General features: G+C 49.2%; 8 protein-coding genes across 8 annotated transcripts; 4 read left to right on the top strand and 4 right to left on the bottom strand.

Moving 5' to 3' along the window:
- Positions 1–892: 892 nt before the first annotated feature.
- On the bottom strand, positions 893–1597 carry Pdw03_5300 (Pal1 cell morphology; the record flags this gene model as incomplete). The annotated part of the gene is made up of 2 exons (XM_014683524.1): positions 893–1012; positions 1067–1597. The coding sequence occupies 2 exons, from the start codon at positions 1595–1597 to the stop codon at positions 893–895; spliced, it is 651 nt and encodes a 216-aa protein (XP_014539010.1).
- A 4348-nt stretch (positions 1598–5945) lies between these two features.
- On the top strand, positions 5946–7175 carry Pdw03_5299 (Uncharacterized protein family UPF0406; the record flags this gene model as incomplete). Its single annotated transcript, XM_066101022.1, has 4 exons — positions 5946–5981; positions 6137–6428; positions 6484–6709; positions 6761–7175. The coding sequence occupies 4 exons, from the start codon at positions 5946–5948 to the stop codon at positions 7173–7175; spliced, it is 969 nt and encodes a 322-aa protein (XP_065957962.1).
- Positions 7176–7661: 486 nt separating this feature from the next.
- Pdw03_5298 (putative U6 snRNA phosphodiesterase) lies at positions 7662–8227 on the top strand (the record flags this gene model as incomplete). The annotated part of the gene is made up of 3 exons (XM_066101021.1): positions 7662–7685; positions 7745–8054; positions 8109–8227. The coding sequence occupies 3 exons, from the start codon at positions 7662–7664 to the stop codon at positions 8225–8227; spliced, it is 453 nt and encodes a 150-aa protein (XP_065957961.1).
- A 1715-nt stretch (positions 8228–9942) lies between these two features.
- On the bottom strand, positions 9943–10548 carry Pdw03_5297 (Amino acid transporter, transmembrane; the record flags this gene model as incomplete). Its single annotated transcript, XM_014683528.1, has 1 exon — positions 9943–10548. The coding sequence occupies one exon, from the start codon at positions 10546–10548 to the stop codon at positions 9943–9945; it is 606 nt and encodes a 201-aa protein (XP_014539014.1).
- A 1563-nt stretch (positions 10549–12111) lies between these two features.
- On the bottom strand, positions 12112–14081 carry Pdw03_5296 (something about silencing, SAS, complex subunit 4-domain-containing protein; the record flags this gene model as incomplete). Its single annotated transcript, XM_014683529.1, has 2 exons — positions 12112–13289; positions 13349–14081. 2 exons carry the CDS (start codon positions 14079–14081, stop codon positions 12112–12114), a joined length of 1911 nt encoding a protein of 636 aa, XP_014539015.1.
- A 1007-nt stretch (positions 14082–15088) lies between these two features.
- On the top strand, positions 15089–16030 carry Pdw03_5295 (putative 4-hydroxy-2-oxoglutarate aldolase, mitochondrial; the record flags this gene model as incomplete). The annotated part of the gene is made up of 1 exon (XM_014683530.2): positions 15089–16030. The coding sequence occupies one exon, from the start codon at positions 15089–15091 to the stop codon at positions 16028–16030; it is 942 nt and encodes a 313-aa protein (XP_014539016.2).
- A 453-nt stretch (positions 16031–16483) lies between these two features.
- Pdw03_5294 (Beta-N-acetylhexosaminidase) lies at positions 16484–18253 on the top strand (the record flags this gene model as incomplete). Its single annotated transcript, XM_014683531.1, has 1 exon — positions 16484–18253. One exon carries the CDS (start codon positions 16484–16486, stop codon positions 18251–18253), a length of 1770 nt encoding a protein of 589 aa, XP_014539017.1.
- Positions 18254–20270: 2017 nt separating this feature from the next.
- Positions 20271–21312, bottom strand: Pdw03_5293 (uncharacterized protein; the record flags this gene model as incomplete). Its single annotated transcript, XM_066101020.1, has 9 exons — positions 20271–20278; positions 20332–20341; positions 20400–20558; positions 20621–20782; positions 20935–20967; positions 21031–21045; positions 21094–21140; positions 21211–21215; positions 21281–21312. 9 exons carry the CDS (start codon positions 21310–21312, stop codon positions 20271–20273), a joined length of 471 nt encoding a protein of 156 aa, XP_065957960.1.
- Positions 21313–25790: the final 4478 nt, after the last annotated feature.

Raw genomic sequence — 25790 nt, 5'->3', positions numbered from 1 at the left:
ACCTTTCGGCATTGCCGTGCCAAGGAGAAAGGTCGCTGCGCTAGTAAAGTTTTCCAAGTACAGTCTCTGTTGCGTGCGGTTGCATATTATTGTGGGGCGATGGGAGTGAGATCAAAGTCATCTCTCACTACGGAGCAGAGAGAGGTACCTCACTACTTGTTTAGGAAACGGCCCGGCATGGAAATCTCTTTACGTAGGAAGCTCCTTCTGATTTGAGGTAGTCGTTCCATTCCGCTACTATTGAGAGGTCGGAAACCTCAGCTGTCATTTTTGTCCGTGTCGGGGGATGGAAAGGCGAACCCGTGATCTACCGGGGGAAATCTGCATCTGCGAGGGGGCGGATACGGCGTTAGGCCGAGCAGCACGGTGTACCACATAGCAGGTGACATTTCTCAATCGGCAGTGGGGGTGGAGATCGTGGTGGTTATTATGGAGTAGACAAGCGCAGTGGACTAGCTGCGACTTTAGCGCGTTCAAATATAATTCTTGGAGCTGAACCGCATACAACCAGTCCATGACTCAAGTGAGATAGTTCTATTGTTATGATTAAAAGTCGAGGATTGGCTGACGACTACTGTCCGGTTGGCCCACACAAACACGAAGGAAAAGTTGGAAATGAGCCCTGGGCCTTTCATTTGTCAAGTACGTACATGAATTATCGATATACAGGACCATTATTGAAACCCTCCCAAATAATATATAACCTTATACTCCCGAAGACAAAAAAAGGATCTAACACATGACCATTTCCGTATCCCAAAACTGAAACCCAACCAAAGTCCGATCCCCGAATCCCAAAGAGTCCAGGCTATCCAGCCATCATCAATTCCGTAGTAATCATCAAGTCAATCTTTCGTCAGGGTCGTGAAGTTGAGAAAGTTGGAAGACCCTCTTAGTGAGTGTTGCGTCGTTTCTTGAGTCGCAGACTGATTTTCTTTCGTAGTTCAGAGAACGGATTCACCGGGGGCCGGTTATAGAACGGATCGTTCTTGAAGTCCTCATCGGTGAATTTCTGTAACGAAGTCAGTAATTGTAACACAATGAGAGGGGGCAAGAAAAGACATACCGTGCCAGGAAGGCGCATGAAGTTACCAGAAGAGTCATTCATCATATTCGAGCCTTCTTCGTAAGAATACTCCTGGCCGTTGCGATCCGTGGTTCCAGGAGGATAAAAGGCAACGCCATCTAGTGGCCGGTGACGGTTTAGAGCGTCGGCGATCTTGTGATGGGGAGTCGCCCGGAGGGCCTCGGCATTGGACTCCTTGACAGCGTCCAGCGGGCTGGACTTAGCAAAGCGGTTTCGCTCAGGGCGGGCAGCGTCGTACGGGCCCTCGTGGTGATAGGAGAAATTGGTGACATTGTCCAGCCTGTCAATGATATCAGGTTGCACAAGCAGTGAGTGGCGGTGATGCTTGTTGGTATGGCGGCGATGGGGAGCAGAGTGCTCGCGTTTGCGTCTCGGCTCCACCGGATAATGTTCGGGTGTACCGGAATACCAGATGGAAGGCGCAGAATTCATAGACTCGGAACGCGACCGTTGAGAGTAGGCAGAGGGCGCTGGTGAAATGTAGCGCGCATATGGGTTGTTGCTCGCCATGGTTGTTCCCACGTGTTGGTGTCGATCTTGACTTGATTGATTGAAGGGATGGTGGGGATGATGGGCTGAGGCCATGGGAATGCAGTCAACTGCCATTTCAAGATTGTTTGATGGGTTCTTGTAAGATGAGAAAGTATCCAGGGTGAAAGGCGCAAGGCGCGAAGAGTACCCGGTGTTACAAGTAAGAAGTACTTTATTTCAAACAGCTGAGGTTGAGAGATGATGCAGCTCGTACAGCAGCTGAAGATGTCGGTAAGAAAGAGAGAAAGGGATGAAGATGGGTAGATGTAGATGGGAGAAGTACGAGTGACTCAAGGAGAGCTTATATCAGAGGGAAGCCGCGGACGTGACGTGATGACTTGCGTTGCCTTCAAAGTTCCTCGTGGCTCTACATGGCTTAGTAGTCTCTGAAGTAGGCTTAGTACTTCCTTAACTTTTCAATCTCTACATGAGCCCATGTGCCCATGTGCCCATGTGCCAATTATCGCTCGTAAAGGATCATGTGGGTCCTTACATTGGGCTTAGCACTCGAGACTGCCGACGCCCGAAAGGTGTACGGAGGATGGTACACAGACGAAGTACCTTCATCAACTTTCCCTATTACTGAGCCGTATTGGAATGGATTACATTTCCATATACGGAGTACATTTTACTTGAACATCGGTCCCATGATTCACCATGCGTAAAGACTAAACCTATGCAAGTCCCATGTTGCATCCCACATCCGAGACTTCCACACAGCCCGCGGACTGATCGGCTCCTATGACGAAATCCCTACCTGGAAGTGCCTCCACAAAATGCACGTCTTTCGGATTCTTTTTTTTTTTTTTTTTTTTCCATCGTCATCTTCCTAGCAATCGAGACCGCAGCCGATTTTTCTTAATAATCCAAAAAAAAACCTCCCAAAAAAACGGCCGGACATTTATTCCCGGAGTTTCCGGGCAATGACTCGTTCATGGATTAAGCTTATCGCTAGGGGACAATTGCGGCTAACTGGTCTTAGTGCCATGCTACCCCTGGCCTGGTCTAGATCTGGACTTCCTGGCCCACGGGAAATTCCAAAGTGTTCTTTGGGGTATCTTGACTTCACCGCTTTTTGCTCCTTACCACTTACGTCTATCTTTTCTCGTCTGATACAAATGTGTGGATCGGGTGTCTCGAATGTCTACGTGCGGACATACAGTTAGTTGAAACTTATGATGCACTTGAACTTCATTTTGTGGGGCAAATCAACAAAAACGTCGGCGTTGTTGACATGGATGAAAACCGAGTACTTCTCCGATCGACCAGGAGGCTCGATTCCTTTCCTTGTCAAGCGCTATCAAAAACTGGTTACTTGCAGTTGGAGGAGCACCACAATGTCACAGAGCAGAGGCTGAATCAAGTTCGAAGTAGAATCGTCACCATCCCAAGTTGCTGTGGTAGCTGGCAGTGACAGCGGAATGATGATAGCAACTTCAGGGATGAAAATCGCGTTTATCCGACCAACTCACATTCTCACATAGCGGCGCCGTCTTATACAGATCATCTACCAGATCAGGTAAGGCTCTCGCACCACAAATCTCTGTCGTGCAGGATTGGGTCAGTGGCCGTGATTTCTTGTTAATCGAGTTGAATTCAGACCGGGTTTGTCGATCAGGAACGGAAGCAGTTTTAGCAAGAAGAGCGATGCTCAACATTGCAGAAAGGTGTTCACTTCCCATCTTTGCTTGATCAGGTCAAGCAGAATACTCGATAAACCAGTGAAAATAAGACGTGTGAAATCTAACTCTGACTGGGTTTGCAACCTGAACCATTCGGAGGAGCATGGCTCTAAACGCGTTTCAAGTACAGGAGGAAGCGTTCATCTTTTGTCTAGAATTCCCGGCTACTCTGGAGATTGGTTGTTCTCCTCGAGCCTTAACGTGTCTATAAATATCCGGTGTTATAGACTTCGAGTTCAATAACAAGTGGTGTGCCGTGAGGATGTTGCGAGGTGTAGGAGGGGTAGGATTGGCATCATCGGCTTTAACGCCACGGACTTCAAGCCCCTGGTGATCTCAGTGTGGTTGTAAAGTATTTTTCACTAGCACCAAGGGAAGGATAGCGTGCAGATTCTTGGAGTAGAGGGCGGAGTAGGGGCCGTTATGACGGCAAGGCTCAGGTCAAGACTCGTAGGAACAATGCTGAGCGTCATCTTTGTTTTGTTTTTTGAACAAGTGCTTACCTATCCTGGTTAACTTTGAAGTTCAAATGACCAGAAGGCTAGGGACTAGTGCTCACTGGATCGATTTGACGTAGGATCTGATTTGGACAGAAGTTCATTTGGTTGACTGGACTCAGGCAAGGTGGAAAGCAGCATATATTTGTACTTGGACTTCACAAATCTTACATCGGAAATAGACCTAGAAAGTCATTGACGATTTGAAATCTGGCGGTGCATCGTCTATCAAGTCCGATTGTAGTCTGGTCGTTGGTCAGATGATGCTACATGTCATTGAAATTGTAGTTGATGAAGCTGTTTAACCGTTTAGATTAGAATCTGACTGGGCATCTGACCACCTTAATTTTGATAGTAATATCCGTGATTGTTCTAGGCCGTCTCACTGAAAACCACCATGGCTTAGTATCGCTCTGTGCTGATCGGCTCTACTATGTACATCCCGGGTTTCCTATTCTTCCTTCCTCTTAGTGAAGTGCATAGGTGAAAATTGACCATTACTCTACCATTGAGTTATCTTGCTGGTAAGAGGAAAAAGGGTCCTTCCAAGGTCAGGATTTACCTTGATCATTTGATCACTGCGGGGCTCTGAAGGGCTCCTCCATACGGGGAACGGCAAGTAGTAGGCATGCTGCCATTGCACCACGGTTGCTTTTTGTCGCGAGCGGAAGTAAGCTGAAAAATGGTGGAGCTCACACGATAGTTAGGCATCGTAACTCAACCTGAGCATTCAATCAATAGAAGGCAAACTTCGTGAGAAGAGGTAAATGAAGGCAGTGTGCGGTCTAGTCTATTGGGCTACAATCGCACTGCAAAATACCCTAAAATCCTTTCAATTTGAAGAGCTACTGGCTTTACTCAAAAATTAATCAATCTCGTGGTGGTTTAGTAGTAAAGACAGATCTCTACACCTGATTGTTGTCATCTATTTGCAGTATACTTGCGTGAGGAACTCCACAATTTCTTGCAGAATCTAACAGTACTCAGATTGTTGCTGAAGTAGAAGGAAGATTGTGCACTCTGGTTGTTTAACTCATGGTGAGGGTATCAAGTTAGACTAACCCGAGGTTGAGGCAAGAGTAAAGAAGATTTCTTTGGGAATTGGACAAAGGTCAATCGTTCAAAATAGCCGTTGCTACCAGGGAAAGCATTCCACTCTTGAAAGATACAGCTTATCCCATTTCAAACTATCTGATAGAGATGATCAGGGGGAAAGGAGATATCAAGCGTTGAATATCACCCTTTCATCAACCACGACCCCATCCTTCAGCATGATCTTGTCCACATCCACACCCACCGCCCTAGTCACCTCCCCATCCGTCATGACCACCCCCCATCATATCCACCACCGCCAGAGTGACTGCAACAATCAGCATCGGGAGTTGCAGGAGTGTGTGTGACGAGCGGCGAAACTATGGCGCACTAACTTGGTTAGAGATTGCTCAGGCCTTGGAGGCGTCTCTTGCCCCGTGAAATTGAGCGAGCAGTCGCAGCAAGCGCAGCACCAAGAACATGAAAGGATATTTGAATTCATCTTCCAATCCAGCTGATGCGCAAATTGAGTCAGTGTAATCTCAACTTGTGAAAATGTGCAAGAGCTGGGCTTACTCTATGTAGAACTGGCCAGAGAGAAACTTGACTTCGACGGGGGACAATTCTCTTACATTTCAGTCCCAGGAAATCAAGACGTCCCAATTTTAAAATATCTACTTCTTCTTGGGACCTAAACTTTCGACATATTCACACAAGAATTTCACAGTCGGTCGATGTGAGCGAGGATTAAACTGGCTTGTCTGCGTAATCCAAACATTAGAGTCTTCTGATATTCTTCCTCGGGAGTATGTTCATCGTTCTATGGGCAATGTTTCGTGAGGTTCGTGCTTTTGGCGTGTTGGGGGCACTTGAAGCAATTGCATCACGAATTGGTGACATTAAATGACGGTTGCTCAATTTTCTTTTTTTGCACAAGGGTGTTCTCCCAGCTCTCACTTAAATGAACTTATACCATAATTACAGCAGAAGCCAGGTATTTTAATCCGTCTTCTGGCCACCTTAATGTAATGATTGGTGGCCTTTTCTTGTGCACCGTCACTCAAAGGGGTGAGGCATAGGGTGGTTGAGGTATTTTGGCAGAAGTACAGCCCAGCCATGACCCCCATCAAAGCTCCTCAGCCCGAGTACCTAGTAAGCACAATTTGTGAGTAGATATGAAGGAGTGACTGCAGGAGGAAACTTAAGACATTGTCCACACAAGAGAAATGACAGCATCGAAGCATCAAATTATAAAAGAAATTAAAAACGATGATTGGCTCTCGACTTTATTTAACTCCACATTTAAGAAACCAGACCTTCAGCAACACAACTCCCCTGCGGCCTTGAATGAGATGTCCCTAGTACAGTATTCGGATTCGGAATCCGACTCGGAATCTAGATCATCTTTCCGCCAAGTCAAGAAACCTTGCCACAAACTCAATCCGGGATCATCGCTGCCGCCCCTACCTGCATCATTCCACAACCTCTATGCCTCGACCACACGTGTGAGCGTGCAAGACAATCCCAATCTTCATGGCGGTCGGACGCGCGTAATTCCCCACGTGGAAGGAAACTGGCCAACACATCTGTACCTCGAGTGTGAGTGTCGGGCGCATGGTGTTATTCTATTTCCACAAGGAGCTAACTTTGACAGGGTACCCGGGGAAAGACGAGCTATCGCTGCTTACAGATGTCATCTCCGAATCTGGGAATTGGGTTGACGAAAAAGCGCCAATAGTGCACAGTCTTCTACATAGCGATCTTGGTGCCCAGCTACCACTCCATATCAGCCTGTCTAGGCCGGTAGTTCTTCGCACCGAGCAGCGTGCCTTGTTCACTGAGGCGCTACAAAAGGCCATCTATGACTCACATGTCACATCGTATGTGCTAAACTTGCAGATCTCTTGGTCATCGTCTAATGCTCGAATTAGATTTGCTGTTCAGCCAGAAACTTTGTATTGGTCATCGAACTATGAAAAGACACGTTGGTTTCTTGTCTTGGGCGTGCAGAGACCGAGTCACGATGGTCTCAACCGCCTCTTAAGGCTGTCAAATGATACTCTTGCTCGCTTTGGCCAGCCACCCCTTTATGCAACCTCCTCAACACGTAGGGAGCAGACCAGTGCATCCCTCCACAAGGGTAGCAGTAGTATGAGCGGCGAAGATTTCTCGGGGTGCTTTCATATCTCACTTGCTTGGAGTCTGTCAGAGCCCAGCGTAAAGGAACGCGAACGGGTTGCCAGGGTAGACTTGCGAGCCTTGCGGGAAATAGAGGTTGAGTTTGATAATGTCAAAGCAAAGATTGGAAATATGGTCGGTAGCATACCACTAGGGAAAAGCTCATAAGATGTGGTTTCCAGTAAATTGATCGCTGTTCCATTTTTTTGTTGCATGCGCGATTCGACTCTAGCCCTTACCTTTTCCCTACACTGCGCATGTCCGTAATTCTCTTTTCTATTGACTGGTATTCCGTATAATATTGTATATCGTCGATATACTTGCCCGATGCGTATAGAGGTGGATGAAAGTCTTCATCTGCTATTCATGCCGAACTAGCTATTTCCGCCTTCGTAGGCTAATTATATTGTTTTGGATAGATCATATCTCTCTAACTTTTGAATTCTTCCATCTCTTCGCACCCACACCTCCATCTTACCGTCAAACCCAGTAAAACCGTCAAAAGCGAAACAAAGTCATGGGGATTGCCCCTTGCCCAGACGGGAGTGGATCTTGACCTCCTTCAACTTGGTATCGGTAATTACGGTAATATTACTGGCGTGATCGCGTCTTCTCGCGACAACTCCCATCGTTCTCCATCCACACCGGGCCACCATGCAGGTCCCAACTGTAACTCTGGTGAGTTTCTCTGTCATCAGTAGTCAACGCTGATCTCTAACCTTCTTCGTTTTATCTAGGATGACCTTCAAGCCTTCCAATCCAAGCACTTTCCTGGACAACAGCCAGCCGTGTTTCCCCAAGAAAATGACCAGACCACAGACGAGGATCTCGGTTATTACCCAGACGGAATTAAGCGCACACTCACAGATGAGCAGATTCGAATTTTCAGACACAGTGAAATCCATGCCCTGCTGCGAGAGCGGCAGCTAAAGGCCGAGGAGGCGCAATACCAATCTCGGATGCAGTCATCCACAAATCATGGATCAGAAGGTAGAACAGACGCTGCACCGGAAAAGCGACCTCGAGACTATGACTCTCAAGCGCAAGGTAGAAATCCGAAGCGGTCGCAGCCACGGAAAAGGTCTGACAGACACACCCCAGTGGGCAAGTCTTCAAAGCTCCTAAAATACGGAGACGACTCCGATCAACCACAGATGGCAAGGCCAGCGGGGTCACAGATGCCCTACCAAGGTCGTAGGATTATCTCCTACGATGACTGATCTAATTTACCCGACATGCGCGTTGTTCGAGTCCATTCCCCATCTCAAGCTTGACTATCTGGTCAGAAGCCCCACTTTGATTCAATGCACACGGTGCCTACATAATCTATGGAACTGACAAAGTGGTAAGTTAATTACATTTCCTTTCACTGCAACGTTGCCCGTTCATGATGAATACATCGTATCATCCTTAGTCGGAAAGCCATGCCATCTGCGGATGTGCGAGGCATTGACGACCTTAATCTTCTCTCTGAGGGCTTCTTCATACCTGTCAATCACTTGCACTCATGTTTAGTTGCGATTCTAACAGTGTGTTAGGTTCGTTACTTCGCCCCGGATACCTTTGGTGAAAGCCTGTTGCCTTTCGCATCCGCGCAAGAAAAAACCGTCAGCCGCCCACTCCCACAAAAACGTTCTCAGCGCTCCCTTCCTACTTCCGGATTTCCTATACGACACAATGATGTGATTCTACTGGGCCTTGGGCCATTGAATCTTTGAAAAAAAGCACTCAATTGGTCTCGATGCTTGTATTCAAAAGAAGAGCGACTAACCATCCTTGCCAATCATCCAATTCACCGGTAAAGCTAACCCACATACGAAATTTGCCGGTCGCCATGGAGGAGTAGCATCATTTTTTGGAATGCGTGATATTCAAGATCCAACCATCGGCGTCGCGGGCTCTTTCTTTTATACTTGTTGAAGATCGATACCAGAGCCGTTGATGTCGTCACAAAATGAGCAACCCTGATCAAATGTGCTTACAGTGCCTTGAAGTAGGAGACTGTTCGTAGTCGATGATACCCGATCTTCGTTATACCCAACATTCAAGACCAGAGATTAAAACTAAAATCTTGACTAAGCTACCTCTTTTTTGGAAATTTCTCCATGTAAAAATAAGTTTTTGGCCTGAAAGATCCCTTGCTCAATCTTTCCTCCCTCATCAATCGAACTGGCATAGAGATACCGCTGATCAGAAACCAGACACGTCCACTGACCCCTAACATAAAAAGACAAATCAAGTATCTCTCGTCCCTTTATCCAAGCTGGGCTCAGTTGTAGCCGGCATCTCAAAGAACCAGAAACAACTCAAAATCCAAAATCCAAAATCCATCCCAGGCCGCTGCAACACACCCACTTTTCCATCTTCTACCCCCTCAGCTGCCGCAGCAACCTGAGTTGGCAGAGTGTTCACAGAAGACGGCGAATGTGAATCACTGTCCACACCAGCAGCAATCCTCTGCCTGCCAACAAGCACATCCGAGGACGTCATTCTAGGCTTAGGGCGCATCCTCCCGCGCAAGACTACATTTACAACCCGCACATTCGCACATGGACGTCTGACCGAAGAATTTCACCTGCCATCTAAGTGTGCTGGAGCCCCTGCACGAGCTCAACCTTGTCATCGGAAGGCCATTGAAGAATGGGCATTATATCTATGATCCACTACAAAGGCCAGCGACGAATGTTTGCAGCATCGAATCAAAATAGAATACGTCTGTTTCCAACCACTGCTGTGGGGTATTTATGCAAGTGATAAGAAGTATGCAAGGCAATGCCAACTCCAGTGGCAATCCGAGATGTAGAGCAAGGTATCCAGAATATCCAAACCATTGCCCCCGAATACGAACCCAGAACGCCAGAAACCCCTTTCCCAGATATAGTTTCATACAAGCCCAAGCTAACCCAGCAACCAAGAGGCAAAAGCACCCATGTAGCTAAGCATTATTCGCACAAGAGAAGATCGCACTGAAGCCGTAGGTAAACCAACTCGCAAAGAGGGCCGTAATCAAACTGAGCAGGCTACTGAAGACCGGAATCGCAGTGGAAATAATCCACGCCATAGCCCACAGCATGAGCGCAATACCGACCCATGATCCGGTCGCGATCCAGTCACGCTTGTGCATGCGGTCTGTACCCTTGACAATGCGCAAGTACACGTACTTGAACGCGACGTGGCCGTTGATGCCACCGGCGATGATGATTGTCGGTAGGGAGATGCCGTATGCGACTTTTGCGATCATCGGCGAGGCGGATCCTAGCGCTGGAGAAGTCACACTGCTGCCGGCGTACCGATAGATCACTAGCGCGGCGGTGATGTACAGGCCCATGTCGATGCCCTGCAGGGGAAGGGGGGATTTTGTGAAGTCTCTTGGGTTCTTGAGTTCGGCCATGAGGCCGAAGAAGGCTGCGTGGCCGCAGAAGGCGAAGACGATGTTGCAGACTGCCGAGAAGCCGTAGAAGAGGTCTGTATTAACGACTGCAACGACGCCTTGTCCCTTTTCTGTGATGCCGACGGTGATGATGAGGATAACCAACCGCATAAATGCCAACGAGCTAGGCGACCTCCAACCTAGCCCAGGCACGCTATGAAGAAAAGCAATGGGATCTTAGTCTCAGGCCCATCCTCGCCCCCAACTCGTTCGTTACGCTACCACCAGGCAAACAATAGATGGATGTGGAATATATTCATCTTCCGGTGTGCGCATTTTAAAAGACACGAGAAGGATGCATTGATCTGCCTGGCTACTCTCAACCATAGAGATCCAGCCACCTTTTGCTTCTCACTGTTACTGGACCTTCGGGGAAGAAATATAACTACCATCTCCCTCGAGTAGTAAGTAGAGGGGATGGCCATTTCCACCGAGTAAATAGCTGATTGCCACCCTCGTACTCATTTGGAACTCACATTGGTTCTCTGAAATCAGCATCAACATCAGGAAATTTCTGTCGTGTGGACTTGAAAAAAAAACAATCCCTTTCCGAGATGGAGATCAGAACTTGCCCAATAGTTTTTCTCATGGTCTTCGTTGGCTACTGTTCCATTAGTGGGTTGGGAGACAAGTGCACCACCACCACAACGACCAAAGCCTTGATCGGAAGGAACAGCACAACTCTGAAATACAGCGATGTTCTCAATTTTGTGCTTTTTTTTTTCACTACACTACAACTCCAACTATCGCAGATGCATCAGTCTGTCGCATTTTCAAGACGAGGGTGAACATAATACATTTCAAGCCATGGATGATGTCTTTTGCAGAAAGTGATCTATCCAGGCAAACTATCCACCTCAATGAGATCTTTAAATCAATCCAGGAAGAAACTCTCTTCAATCTAGAAGCCATATAGCCCGGTTTTTTATACCACTCAAGCCTTGTTTCTATTCTACAGGTAAGGCTTCCTTCTCTCGCCAACGTCACCGTCTAGCCATGATTCAAGCTTAAGGCCTAGTTTACCGGAGAACAGGAGCACGATATCAATATTAGGACAAGCTAACGCACTTTCTTTTTTACAGGAGGTCTCCTACCACTGACAGGAAGCTAGGCAGTCCTTGTCTCTAAGCAGAGATGACCCAATCTGGCCAGACTGGCGCAAACGCATGGACCAGGACGAGCTTGTAGCTTGCGACACCCAACCCGAACCATTTGCAATACTTTTCATTGGGAATGTAAAAGAGCTGCGCTGTCACTGCTAGTATGGTGAAGGATCATCTCGACAGGTGGTAGGTACTATCTTGGAATAACCGTGTTGACGCATATCCTCCACACCAACAGCGGTAGTAATCCCACTCACGACCTACGTACAACATACGTATATACAGTGGGTAATACGATATCAAGAGGACAAAATTTTTTTGAACCGGATCAGACTGGCCATGAACTAACTGATGTACCTGTACAAAAATGAAAAGGCGGACCTTAGCCATGCATCCCACCACCACCAACGCCAACCAGCGCCAGCATACTTTCGAGTCCGGAAACGAAATGAAACGAAAAAAAAGAACACCATGCTAGTAAAAAATGCTATCTTACAAATAGAGAAGGAAAAAAAAACCAACCAACCAACCAACCATTCATGCACCAGGCTCCCTTGTAGAACCCACCTAATCACGCCCCCAAACTCCGCCTCTTGAGTCTCCTCCTCTTCCGTTGCGACTGCTGGATAGAATCCTCATTCAGGATCTCCGGCGGCAGCTCGAATTCCTGTTCCGTCTGTTCGGGAACCGGGTATCCGAATGCGAGGGCTGGGCGGGACCCGCTGCGGCGGATGCCTTTTGTTGCCGCGATGGCTGCTTCGCGGACATGTCGTTGGCGGAAGAAGGATATGAATGGGCTGGTTCGAGGGGCTGGGTTCCAGAAGTGGGAGAGGGAGGCTTGTTGGAGTCGTTGGGCGGGGTTGGGGGTTTGGATTGGAGTTGAGGCTGGGGCTGGGGGTGGAGGTAGGGATTTTGTGGGTGTTGGGTTGGGTTTTTTGCGTTTGGGAGTGGGTGTTGGTTCGAGGTCGTTGGTGTTGGGTCTAGTGGGGTGGGGGTTGGTCATGTTTGTGTTGGGAGTGGGCTTGGAGATAGACTTGCGAGCAGCAGGTGCTGTCTTGCGCGATTTAGCCACGCCTGCGGAGCGAGCCTCCTGGTGGAGCTGACGCGCAGCCAAGGCGTCGATGTCACTTGGATCGGGATCTGGCTCGGCGTAGACTTCTGGCATGCTATGTAGATCGGTCCCCGCTGCCGGAGAGCTGGCCACGTCTTCGGCTGGACGGGATCGTTTGCGCGAGTGCTGTCGTTGGGCATTGGGTGCTGCCTCCGTACCGGGCACTGGGTGGGCTTTTTCCTTTTCCAGCTTGCGGCGACGCTCATCGTCCTTCCAAGCCTGGAACTTGTTGACCAGAGTGACTAGCTCTTGGATCAGGATATCACGCTTGGGCTCGTAGAGCTTTTTATCGCTTTCGTGGACACCCGTCAAGCCCATCATACGTAGCCAGTCGTGGCCGCGGAGTTCGTCCAGGAGACGCTCTAGGACTTGCTGTTCGTGTTGAGCGCGGTTGCGCTCGATGTTGCGGAGCTGTTTCTCTTGTCGTTCGAACTTGCGATGCGCACGGAAATAGGTCTCTTCGCCCAGTGGGTCAATTGCAGGTGTACTCGACGCCGGGTCGGGGAAGATGATCTTTTCACAGTCGTAGAGCTTCCGTAGCGGGTTGCCGAAGGGTGTAGGTTCGGGGTTGGAGCAGAATGGTAATGGTCGCGATAGATCGTCGACGAGAGTGATGATCGTTTTGGCGGCGAGGAACTCTACACAGTTTTCCATGTCAGCCATGCGCTCAATCCCCTCCCAGAGTTGAGTCACCTACCAGGTTCAGGGACATCCAAACTGATAATCTGTTCGTAGTTGTGGAAATACTGCGCAAGCTCGCTCTTGGATCGTGATCCAGTATCAGTTGAACGCAACGACCGTCTCCCTGGCCGTGTATCTGCTGATGCAGGCTGCTCGTCCGGAGCCGCGCTCTTGGTATCTTGCATGGGAGTCGCACCCCCTATAGCACCCTCCTCTTTGATCGCCTTCTCGTCAGCTTCGGCCAGCGATCGATTTTCATTGCGCCGAGTCGTGCGGGTCGCAGGCGAAACGGGCGATTTGACATTCGATTCCGCATTCGCCGGGGCCACAGTGCGCTGCTTCGTGACTGAGGGCGCTGGAGAGATCGTATCCAATGGATCTGGCGACTCGTGCACGTTGCGCAACAAATGCGCGCCGGAGGGGGTTCCAGAGTCACGGCGGGCGCGTGGGGTCTTGAGAATTCCATTTCCGTTTGTACGTGTCGCTGGGGTCGTCAATCGCCCGACGGAGGAGGCGACTGTGTTAACGGAGGAAGAGGAGCTGCGACGAGTACGATGGGAAATGCGCGGGCGCGAGGGTTTCGAGTTGGGACGGGATTTTGACGTTGGATCTTTGGTGTCGAGACAATCGGGGGAGCTCTTGCGGTCGCCATTTTCGCGCGATTTCTTTGTCGGCGGTGCCAGACCGTCGGCAGGTTCTTCGGGCGCCCGTCGCACAAAGCGGAGGGAAGACCGCGACAGAAGGGCCATTGTTGAGAGTTCAGTTCATTGTGTGGTGGATTCAGGATTCCCTTTCCAAGGTTTGACAGGGATTGGGGGATTGAGTACGGAGTAATGGGAGAAGTTCTTGGCGGACGTCGAAGTGAAGTCATTTAAGATGGTCGTGTAGAAACGTTTCCAAGTAGGTCTTCATTCTCTTTTGCTTCAGGACTCTATTCATTCATGCTTTTGTTCTTGTATGGTTCTATTGTGAATTAATGAAAAGGATTCAGCCCAGAGACAGTACTAATAGGCAAACCTCTTCGCTCTACTTTGATTTTTCTGTCGCTTTTAGTTTTACTCGAGAATTCTCTTTCTTAGTAGAGATGTGAAGATTGAAAATGTACAATATCTGGAATATTCTCAATGTCCCCCCCCCAAATCTCAGGACATGCCCCCACGGCCCCCAGTGTGGGGGACGGCAATTCAACCATTGCCCCATGTCGGAATTTCAATCGATGCCCATCTATGGGGTTGAGGGGTCTAAGGGCTTTATTGGCTATAGGATAGGATTGTGTTGGGCAAGACATGGACAGTAGCAATAGTTATACTCATAGCTCTGAGTAGATTCAGGGGTATATCCAGATCGTTGCACAAGATCCAAGGAGGCCTCTCCAATCTTGTGCTTTCAAGAGAGAGTATGGGAACTGGAATACTTCCAAGAAGTAAGCAAAACAACAGTAAGCCTTGTACTCCGGATTCGACACACACCTCGGTAGTCAGTCTCGCATAAAGCGGGGAGAGATGATGATGTCCAAATGAAAACGCATCACCGTCGCGCAGATTTGCCAAGTGTCGAATGTAAAATGATTCGGTTAATTCAGAAAATCTGTGGGGTAGGACGTGGGGGGAAATGTCCAGCTAAATAGCGGAAGGGTCTGCCAATAGTGATCCCCCTCATTGTCTCTCTGTTGTTCCAAGATCAGATCGCAGAAAATGAGAGAAGCACACAGCAATTTCCCCTAACGGATCAATAGATTGACCTCATCTCATTTAAAATGACTAACGGAGCCAAGCCAAATCCCCTCCCCCACGGAATGTATGTCCCCACGGTAGCGTTCTTCAAACCCGACGAAGAAGTCGACATTGCAACTGTCGAGAAACACGCCGTCTATCTCGCCCGCAGTGGGGTAACCGGCCTAGTAACCCAGGGCAGCAATGGCGAAGCCGTGCATTTAGATCGTGAAGAGCGCAAGGCCATCACAGCCGCCACCCGTCGGGCCGTCGACGCAGCCGGCTACACCAGCATGCCAGTGATTGCCGGCGCCGGTGCCGCCTCAACGCGTGAAACCATCCAGTTCTGTGAGGATGCCGGTGCAGCAGGTGCTGACGCTGTCCTCGTGCTCCCACCCAGCTACTACAAGGCGCTCGTGAGCACCGAGTCCATGCACGCTCACTTCCGAGCTGTGGCCGATGCCTCGCCCGTTCCTGTACTCATCTACAACTTCCCCGGCGTGCAGTCCGGCCTCGATCTTAGCTCGGATGACATCGTGGCTCTCGCGGAACACCCCAAGATCATCGGGTGCAAGCTCACGTGCGGCAACACGGGCAAGTTGGCTCGTGTTGCGGCGGCGAGGTCTGATTTCTTGACCTTTGGTGGCTCGGCTGATTTCACGCTGCAGACGCTGATTGCTGGTGGAGCGGGCATTATTGGTGGGGTTGCCAATGTAATACCTCGCTCGTGTGTGCGGGTAATGGAATTGTATCGTGCTGGTAAGGTCCAGGAGGCGCAGAAGGTGCAGGCTGTAGTTGCGCGCGCTGACTGGGCTGCTGTCCATGGTGGCTTTATCGCTATCAAGACTTGCCTGCAATCCTACCGTGGGTATGGTAGTCTACCTCGACGGCCTTGTGTTGTCCCCGCTGATAAGGCTGCAGCAGCCATCAAGGAGGAGTTCCGGGAGGGGATGGAATTGGAGAAGTCGTTGGAGACGGTGTCATAGATTGGAAGTAGATTAAATGATACCTGAGGTCCCATGTGGAGCTTTTCTATTCCTTTCCCAGCGTTCTCGAGTGTTTTGATCTGTTCTTCCAGTATCAAGGTGGCTTGATAGATCGACACCAGAGTGTGACTATGTTATTTTTCCGCAGGTCCATTGCTCCCCCCTTCTTTTGAAATGCCCATCCTGTTATCTGAGGAAAGTTGAAGTTGCATCCAGAGGTTACACCCTTCTCTTCTCTAATTCCTTGGTGGTGATTTGAACCCGATTGACTTGAGTTGGTTGAGTGGCAGATGCAATGTAACAAGGGAGCACTGTTTGTTTTTCGATCTCGAGCGTCCTTGAAGTTGCAAGACACATTCCGATGAGAGATCGGCAATGCAGCGGAACATAAATAACTCTGCCTATCTTCTGGCATCGATTTTCCTTCTTATTATCATCACTCAACTTATCAACATGAAGTTCGCCTCTGTCCTGAGTGTGCTCGGGGCCCTGACGGCAGTTTCCGCCGTCAAGGTGAATCCACTTCCTGCCCCCCGTAACATCACCTGGGGATCCTCCGGTCCAATCCAAGTTAACCGCTTGGATTTGAACGGTCATCACTCTCCTGTGATCATTCAAGCTTGGGAGCGAGCATGGAAGACTATCATCACCCTGCAATGGGTCCCTGCCGCTGTGGAAGCTCCCATCGCCTCCTACCCGGCCTTCCCTACCTCGACCCCCAAAACCAAACGCGCGCCCTCGGCAGCCCACAAAGTTGAGGTCCATGTGGTGGATAACGATGCTGATCTCCAACATGGCGTGGATGAATCCTATGACCTGGTGGTGGCTAATAGCGGCATCCGGATCAATGCTCAGACGGTCTGGGGTGCATTGCACGCCTTCACTACTTTGCAGCAGATCATCATCTCAGATCGCAAGGGCGGATTAATCATTGAACAGCCCGTGGAAATTAGGGACTCCCCCCTGTACCCCCACCGTGGTATTATGATAGACTCCGGTCGCAACTTCATCACTGTTCGAAAGATCTTCGAGCAGATCGACGGCATGGCTCTGTCCAAGCTCAATGTCCTCCACTGGCACTTGGATGATGCTCAGTCATGGCCCATGCAGATGAGTTCCTATCCTGAGATGACCAAGGATGCCTACTCGCCTCGCGAAACCTACACCGAGCAAGACATGCGCAGTGTGATTGTCTACGCCCGCGCGCGAGGTGTCCGCGTCATCCCCGAGGTCGACATGCCTGGCCACTCTGCCTCGGGCTGGCAACAGGTCGACCCGGAGATTGTGGCTTGCGCCAACACCTGGTGGTCAAACGACGTGTGGGCGGAACACACCGCGGTCGAACCGAACCCTGGCCAGCTCGATATCATCTATCCCAAGACCTATGAAGTCGTCAGGAATGTTTACCAAGAGTTGTCTCACATCTTCGGTGACAACTTCTTCCACGTTGGTGGCGACGAAATCCAGCCCAACTGCTATAACTTCAGCATTCACGTCACCAAGTGGCTTGCCGAGGATCCCTCGCGCACTTACCGAGACCTCAGTCAGTACTGGATTGATCATTCCTTGCCCATTTTCCGAAGTGTAGGCGACCATCGCCGCCTGATGATGTGGGAAGACATAACCATCGCGACAGAGAGCGCCCATCATGTGCCCAAAGATATCGTCATGCAGAGCTGGAACAGCGGCAATGGTAACATCAAGAAGCTCACCTCGGCCGGCTACGACGTCGTTGTTTCCTCCTCCGATTTCCTCTATCTCGACTGCGGCCACGGCGGTGCGATCACCAATGACCCCCGCTACAACGAGCAGACCAACACCGCTGGTGGTGTCACCTTCAACTACGGCGGCGGCGGTGGAAACTGGTGCGCGCCCTACAAGACTTGGCAGCGTATCTACGACTACGACTTTCTCACCAATCTCACTACGTCCGAGGCAAAGCACGTTATCGGCGCCGAGTCACCCTTGTGGTCGGAGCAGATCGACGATGTGACCATCTCCAGTGCGTTCTGGCCTCGCGCTGCTGCGCTGGGTGAGCTTGTCTGGTCTGGTAACCGTGATGCTGCGGGCAGAAAGCGTACCAACAACATGACTCAGCGTCTTCTGAACTTCCGCGAATACCTCGTTGCCAATGGTGTTATGGCTACTGCTCTTGTGCCCAAGTATTGTCTGCAACACCCTCATGCTTGCGACTACTACAAAAACCAGACTATAATCTCCTAATTACTCTCTTCATGATGGCTTTAGGTGGACTTTGGTGAGCTCTATTACCGGTGAACTATATTCCTATCCTTCTACCGTCTCCATGTCTGTTTATACTTAATCGAACCTCAATACCCAATCCCATTGGAATTTCTTCTAGGCGCCAATGTCCTGATCGGTTTATTCTTTGGTATCCATATTGTGTTTGCAACAGTGGCTGATCCAAAACAATCAACCGCCTACACCAGTAACGCTTCCTATATATCGAAGCCTATGCCCGATCTCAATCCCAATCAGGCATCAATCTCACAACACCAGTCCAAATCAAAATCCGAACTCGGACGCCAGACTCCCCCCCCCCCTCTCCCTCTTCCTCACCCTCTCCTTATTTCCATGCCACATCCATCGCCGAAATCTAATTCCCTTCAACCCCAATGAACTAAAGGATCATAAGACCATCTATCCACCGGAAACCCCACAGACCCTCCTCCCTTCCCAACTCACCCAACCAACCTCCACAACCAACCAAACCCTCAGGATTGAAACTGCCGTGCCACCTCCTACCTTGGAACTCATCCTTCGGTCCCGTCCTGGATTCTAGATGGCCTTCGGGACAGGCTTGCTGTCTACCCTATGCATGTAGCACGGGGTACTCCGTAAACAGTAGGCAGTATCTGGTTTGTTGTAAGGAGATGTATGCACACAAACTCAAGGACGCAGTAAGTGGCGTTGTATGCAGGTCAGACTAACACCGCATGTCATCATCATCATTAACCTGTATGGAGAACCTGCGGTGGGAACACGTCCATGTCGGGATACAGAAAAAAGTACAAACGGCATTTCAGAGATTCCAGTCTGATCTTGATCTGCGTATGTAGGTATACCATGCCATGTATTCCTAACAAGTACCAGTCCCGCCCCCTCGGCGCAAATCAGCCCCTTCACACATCCATGCTCGAAATCAAAACTCGAAACCCAGCATGCCAATCCAAACCGGGCTGGACTGGGCTGGGGTGGGGTTTGGGGGGTTGTGGATTGCTTTCGTGTACGAGCACATGCCGAAAGGACATGTGTTGCACAGGATGGGTGGTAGGAATGACCACCCGACGGATTGAGGAGAAACAGGCGAGCGGGTGGATGTTGGTGAGGGTTCTATTTGGCTAGCTGGGGTCCGCCATGCACGTGGGTAATCTGTGACGATTTGGAACTGGTAAAGTTCTTGTTTCGTGGTTGTGTTCGGGTTGTGGTCTAGAACGGGGAGGTGTAGAGGGATGAGATACAGACTTGACGAATCGAAATAATTCCTGCTTCATAATTCTCTCGCTCTCTTCTGGAGAATGTAGTTTTGTTTTGGTTTTTGTTTTTCTTCTCTACACCCGGACGTACCCGGGTGCAATCCTAGCTTCGACATGTTATGTGTGCATGCAAATAAGGACTGCCACTTTCATGGTTTGCTGTGCGAGGAGATCGGGAACTGATCTCACATATTTCTGTCTACGGAGGGGAGTACAAACACGCGGTTGCTCTGCGTGGCCGGGTGTTCACGTTCTTAGATTCAATTGGATGTTGATATTGGGCTAATAGGGACGATGTGGGGGACGTAACATTACGTCCTGGGAATAGATGCTTAGTGTGTTTTAGTTGAGTAGGTATTTTAGGTTCTCAGCTGCGTGATTTTATGATATCAGATAGATTTGGTAAAAAAAAAAAAAAGACGTAAACGGACCTTCTGCTTTCGACTTCAGTATATGGTTTACGTCTCACGTGGCGTGGTGTCAAGGGCGAGATAGGTTTCTGTATCACAGTCGTGTTTCAACGTGGATCGGGGCTCTTTTTCCTGTAAATTCTTGGCTTGTGTTTCATGCGGTTGTGCGGGTTCGTATGATGCATGTATGATCAATCATGTGGTGCGAATCACTGGAGCGTTGAGATGGGGTTTGGGTTCGCGGTTTCTCCTTGGCAACCAAACTGGTACGAAAATGGTTAAAGATATATATTGACACACCAAACCCCCACTATTCATTCGTTGACAGCCATTTCAAATTGCTAATAGGTCTTGATCTTAGTCTGAATCTTAGTCTGAATCTCTCTCATCTCACCTGGGTTAGCCTTCACACAGCATTCACTCCAAGAACCAGGGATCTGATCACAGACCGTGGGCCACGACCAAATAGAAAGTCTCGTATGGGCTAGGGGGACAAATCTGGAACTGTGTTTTCAACAGGCCTGCGGAGAATTTGCGGCATTTTGCATCTTCAGGGTCGTTCCTGGTAAGATTAGGTGTTTCATGAAATATCCCGGTCAATTCTGAGGTGCGCATGTATGTCTAGCTGGTAATGTCAGGAGCGGCTGCGTTGACATTACATCGAAGTTCTTCTAGAAGTCAACCTTGTCTTTGGATATGTGTTCCAGGTATGTCGATATCAAGTGTCGGCGAATCGTCTCTCGCGACTTCGAGTCGGCATCTCTCGTAGACTTTTCAAGAAACCAAGACCTCAAAACGAGACACAAGTCCAAAGAGAACATCGAGACATCCTCATTGGCTACACACTAATTGCCGTAAATGCCGTTGATTCTCAATATCCAACATGCATATCACAAGCCCGAGGAGCATGGGAGGTGCCTGTGGGCTGCCCGGGGTATAAAACAAGTCTCGACATAAGCAGCGGACCGAGCTCACACAGTGAAGATCCCCCACAAACCATCCCAAGCCCTTTCCAAAGCAAGTATACCTGCTGGTTGTACGCCACAAGTGTCAATTCCAGGCTGATCAGAGAGGTACCTGACTGCGTACACACCTCCCTCCCCTTCTTCTACCGGGGCACAAGCAAAGGTTCGATCAGGCAGTACCACACCGTCACCCTAGGTGCGTAGGCAGCGGAGCCATTAAATTGCCAAACGAGAGAGCCTAATCACAACCAAAAACCTGATCAACAGTGTGCGATGCACATTACGAGAACCCGGGTGGTAGGTCTAACCTTGCCTGATCACCCACTAGAGGATTTCGTACTACCCCCACCCACACCTTCCGCGTGCTCTGCCCTGTACTCCGTACGCTCAGACCAATTGCACCCGGGCATCTATCTGTTGCGCCCGGGGAATTCTTTTTTTTTTTTTTAAAAAAAAAAAAAAAAAAGTTTTCGATACAAATGTTGGTGTGGATATACCCACACTCGGGCGCAGAAAAACGTAAATACGAAGAGTCGAAATTATTTACGTCATAGCGCCCTTCCACCAAAAACTGTCCATATCCCGTGTTACCGACGTCATGCCTGGAAAAAGCTAAGGATGCACCGCCTCAGTCAGTGGAGGTTGAGGGTCACTGGGTCTCGGGGAGAGCGAAAAGCGTCCCCCATAGGCTGGGAACAGTGGCTGGTGAGGTGGAGGTTGTGGAGTTTTTGCTTCTTTTAGCTTCTTTTCTCTTCTTTTCTCTTCTTTCACTGTGGCAAAGTCGAGTTCTGTACTGGACTTGTAAAGCCACGTCAAAGCACTGAGACAAACACGTATCTTTGCAGTGGAGAGGTGTATTCCCCACATTTGTCGCTAGTGAATACTCTGCATAAATCGAAAGTCGTAGTTCGCTTCGCATTCAAGATAGACATGCCAATTTAGATCTAGGGTGACAGATCTAAATGGTGATCAACTTGGATGTGTGATAGATCTAATCAAAAAGATTACAACTCCGATCGGGGAGAAGGGATGTGTACCCGGAATTGACAGTATTTACACCCTCTGCGTCCCAAGGTCCCGTTGGGGTCGATCATTAGGGCCATATAGGGAAATCTGAGAATCAATATCTATCTTTGATCTAGATCGTGCATGTGCAGCAAGACCCTCTTGCCTATTGCGTCCATGACGAAATTGACAGCGGGGACTTGATAGGACTTCCGTGGCTTTGACTAGTCACTTCACGTTTTGGCTTCACTTCACACAATTTGTTGTAGGTATACCCCGCGACGCTCGAATCGGCAGCATGGAGTCCATCTTAGGGTCGGAGTACTCTGTACAGGAAGCGAAAAGCACATGTCCAACCTGCAGGGAATACCACCCCCAGGCCTCCCTAGTGAAGGTTAGACGGTACGCGGGATATGCTATCAATCTCCTCCCGGACCTGCCTACACTTTCTCAGACATGCTTTGGCCTCGGCCATAGGTGGCACAGCGTAACGCCTTCCCTCGACTATCTCACGGGGTTGAAGGATATCCACGGCATTCCCCTCTCTGCTTGGCTGTAACACTTATATCTGATATCAACTGATGAAATCATAGCGCTAATCTAAAAGAGCCACCCGATATTCGAGTCTGTTGTGTAGTCGAGTAGACTGGGGGAACCTCAACCCGAGGGGCGTGACGGATGGTGTATGACCAGCGAGAGAAGTGATTCGATATGATGTGCGATCAAGCCAAAATGGGGAGGAAAAAAAATGACCAAGGGCTAGAATCTTTGATCTGCGTCAAAGAATACCAGAAATGAACCCCGAGACACTGAATCAGGGCCACGTTCGGTCGACGGGTGACGGACTCTACATTCTGCTGGGATCAATAGCTTGGCTGCCTTTCTCAAATTTAATCTTGCATAGATCCCGTCCTTAGTGGGCGGTACGTAGGTGCATGATTGGGCATGTCTTACCTGTTTTTACCCCTTCTCGGGTGAACACCCCGAAACCCATGAACACGTTGATCAACGCCCTGATGACTCTACCACTGCTGGTCGCATACACGAGCAGAAGCAAGGGATTAGAATTAGGGCAGACGTAGGACGAATAACTCCAACGCAAAAGTGGAAGAGCCGCGCCATTACGTATAGAACTGTTTTGAATCACCCTACTCGCCTCGCGATGCAATTACTGAAATTAGGACGGTCAACATCCCTGTCCTTCCCGCATTTAACCTTGTTAGGCAATGAACCCAACCAAGATCCTGACTTTGGGTAAACTACCGATATACCGAAGGATGTTTGTATTCACCTTTTGCTTCTGAAAAGTCCATGTTGCGGTCCCACATGGACTGGTAATCGTGTCCAAACCACATGGAATCGTGGACCGAGAGGATCGGACCGCGCCCACAGCACGGCAACTTACCTTGCCGATGAATGGGGCCAATCGAACCGTCTAAATATTAGCATTAGAGATGTATCCCATGGTGATGAGACAGACAGGGAGGTCCCTGGTTGAGAGAAGCTTCATACTGTGCGGGCTTTGGTGTTGGTAGGCTAAATCGTGCAAGTCACCTGTTCTCAAGTCCCTATGCAGGGGTGTTGCCTGTGTGACCCATGACGCTGCGATTTGCAGGGGTGCGAATAGGCGAATTATCATCAAACAGGAAAGATGAAAATATGTTATTGGGCCACGACTATTTGTGAGTTGCACAAAGCAAGTAGCAGTAGGGTTAATGTGAGGCTGATGTGCTAAGATGCCCTCTCTTCCTTCTGGATACCTTAATAGGGATCTACTACGCAGACCACACACCACGATCTTATCAGTCAGGATTGCCAGAATAAATAGTTCTCGCGTACGGAGTAACTTAAGCTCAGGCTCCTTTCCCTTGTCAGATACGTCGGCTTTTGGTCGCGGTATGACCTGTAATGTCGCAATCGATAGTCCAACTAGTTTTCAACCCAAACCCCGTCTGAAAGATCTCTTGGAAGATTACCTTGCTCTGTGGAGACGGAGATCTGATGACCAATTTCCCTAATTTCTATCGTTTCTGAGGGCTACTCCATGCTGTGGGTTCAAACTATCCTCGCTTGACCATGCCAGTCAGACCCAGGGAAGTAAATGCCGGCACTTAAATCGTGCATTCTAGTGTCATCGTAGCACCCTATTGAGGGCGTTGCAGGCCTAGCCAGTCGGAACCCGCCAAGCACCAAAGTCGGCTAGACAGGGCAATTTTTTATAAGCGGACCTACGGTAAACCTAGATGAGACAGACTTGAGAGCGGCCCCGCTTCCGTATTGGAAAAGAGGACCGAGAAATGCGGGACAGTGACGGGGTAAATGAGGCTCACCGCGCCCTGGGCCTCCACTCCAATACATATCTCCACTCAACCTACGTACAAAGCCCGGGGTGATGTTCGCATTGACATGATAGCGATTGCCGCTCGGGGAGGCCCTTAGTTTATGAACGGATCCAGTTTTATTTCTTGATTTTTCTTTTTTGGCCTGGAAAGATAGATGTTGGTATTGATGTGGTCGCAATTTGAGCAGGTGGAAGGTGAGAATATGCCGCCCGACGTTGGGTCGAAGGATTTCGAAGAAGGAGCGTGAAGGTCTAGATCTTGGGATCGTCGGAGTCGCTGTAAGATGCTACATCTATTGCGTACCTACATCGCTGTCGAAACAAAGGTATTGTGGATCTTTCCAGCTGCAGGATCTTGTCTAGAGAAATTGGGTGTAGAGTTGTGTAGAATAGATTAAATTGGGAAAGTGTTGAGAAATCTAGTGTGTTGGGATGTCTTGCTTCGGAAACCCCCGACAGGGCGCGGTCACAGTTATTCTGTTGCGTAACCTAGAAAGGGATCCCTGGTGCTATTCTAGAAGGGTTTGATTACTGGCACAGGGATTAGCCCTGTACATATTCTTTCTGGACATTGTGTGGCGTACGGTTGAAAGATACAAGCATCGCTTCTTGAAACACTCGAGTGCCGGGCGAATGGTTCCCAGACTAGACTAATATTAGATTAAAGGCTTTGAAAATCCAACAAGTTGGTATTCGTTGGGAGTAGGAGATATTAATTGTGCCTTACTCACGATCGGGAAAGATTGCTACCTTTGAATGCGGTATGTCCACAGCGCTAAATGCTGGGCTTCGCACAATTTAGAGACGGTTGTTCAAAAGAAGCCGCAACAATCCAAATCCTTGTGAAGCGCTTATCGCGATCCCCAAAGGAGCCACAGAAGACAGATGGCGTTTATGGGGCCGCCAACCCTGTCCACACAGAGAGGTCAAAATTTGGGGGCCTAAAACGTTTTACATCGAAACATCAAAAGCATCTTAACCAATTTAGGAAAGACTGGATGAGATTAAATGTGGATGTCCTGCAACAGATCAGCGGGGACTAAATGAACCATGAACCATGACTTCGCCAACCAATTTACCAACTCCAGAGATGTAACCAGATCCTCCGTAGACGAGAAGGATAGACAGGTATCTTATTATTTTTAGTGTTTCATGCCGTGCAATATCAGTGATCCTAAAAAAAAAAAAAAAAAAAAAACCACACCTGCCCTATCCGGAATACCCACTCCAGACCGGATTGTCTATGCATGTCCTCTCGTCTCGTTAACGTTGATCTTCTCCTGCGGTTTCATCCTGTTTATTTCATTTCGGTTTTTAGAAAGAAAAAAAAACCACGCGGGTGGGCAGGGATCACATCTTCCCCCCCACCCTCATCCTGCCCGCTGCTTCTGTAGGGCGTAAGGACCGCTGTTGGCATGTGCACTGCTGTAAATGGTATGGGTTCAGCGTCAATGCTTGACTGAGATGAGAACTGTAGACTTGAGGTGTCACCACTATTATTTTATATCTTACTACATCTGGGATCTCTGGTCGCTTGCCTGA

This window comes from Penicillium digitatum, chromosome 6 (genome assembly GCF_016767815.1).
Source record: "Penicillium digitatum chromosome 6, complete sequence".
NCBI lineage: Eukaryota > Fungi > Ascomycota > Eurotiomycetes > Eurotiales > Aspergillaceae > Penicillium > Penicillium digitatum.
The sequence above is the reverse complement of the archived record's forward strand: the minus strand, read 5'-3'. Positions and strand labels throughout refer to the sequence as shown.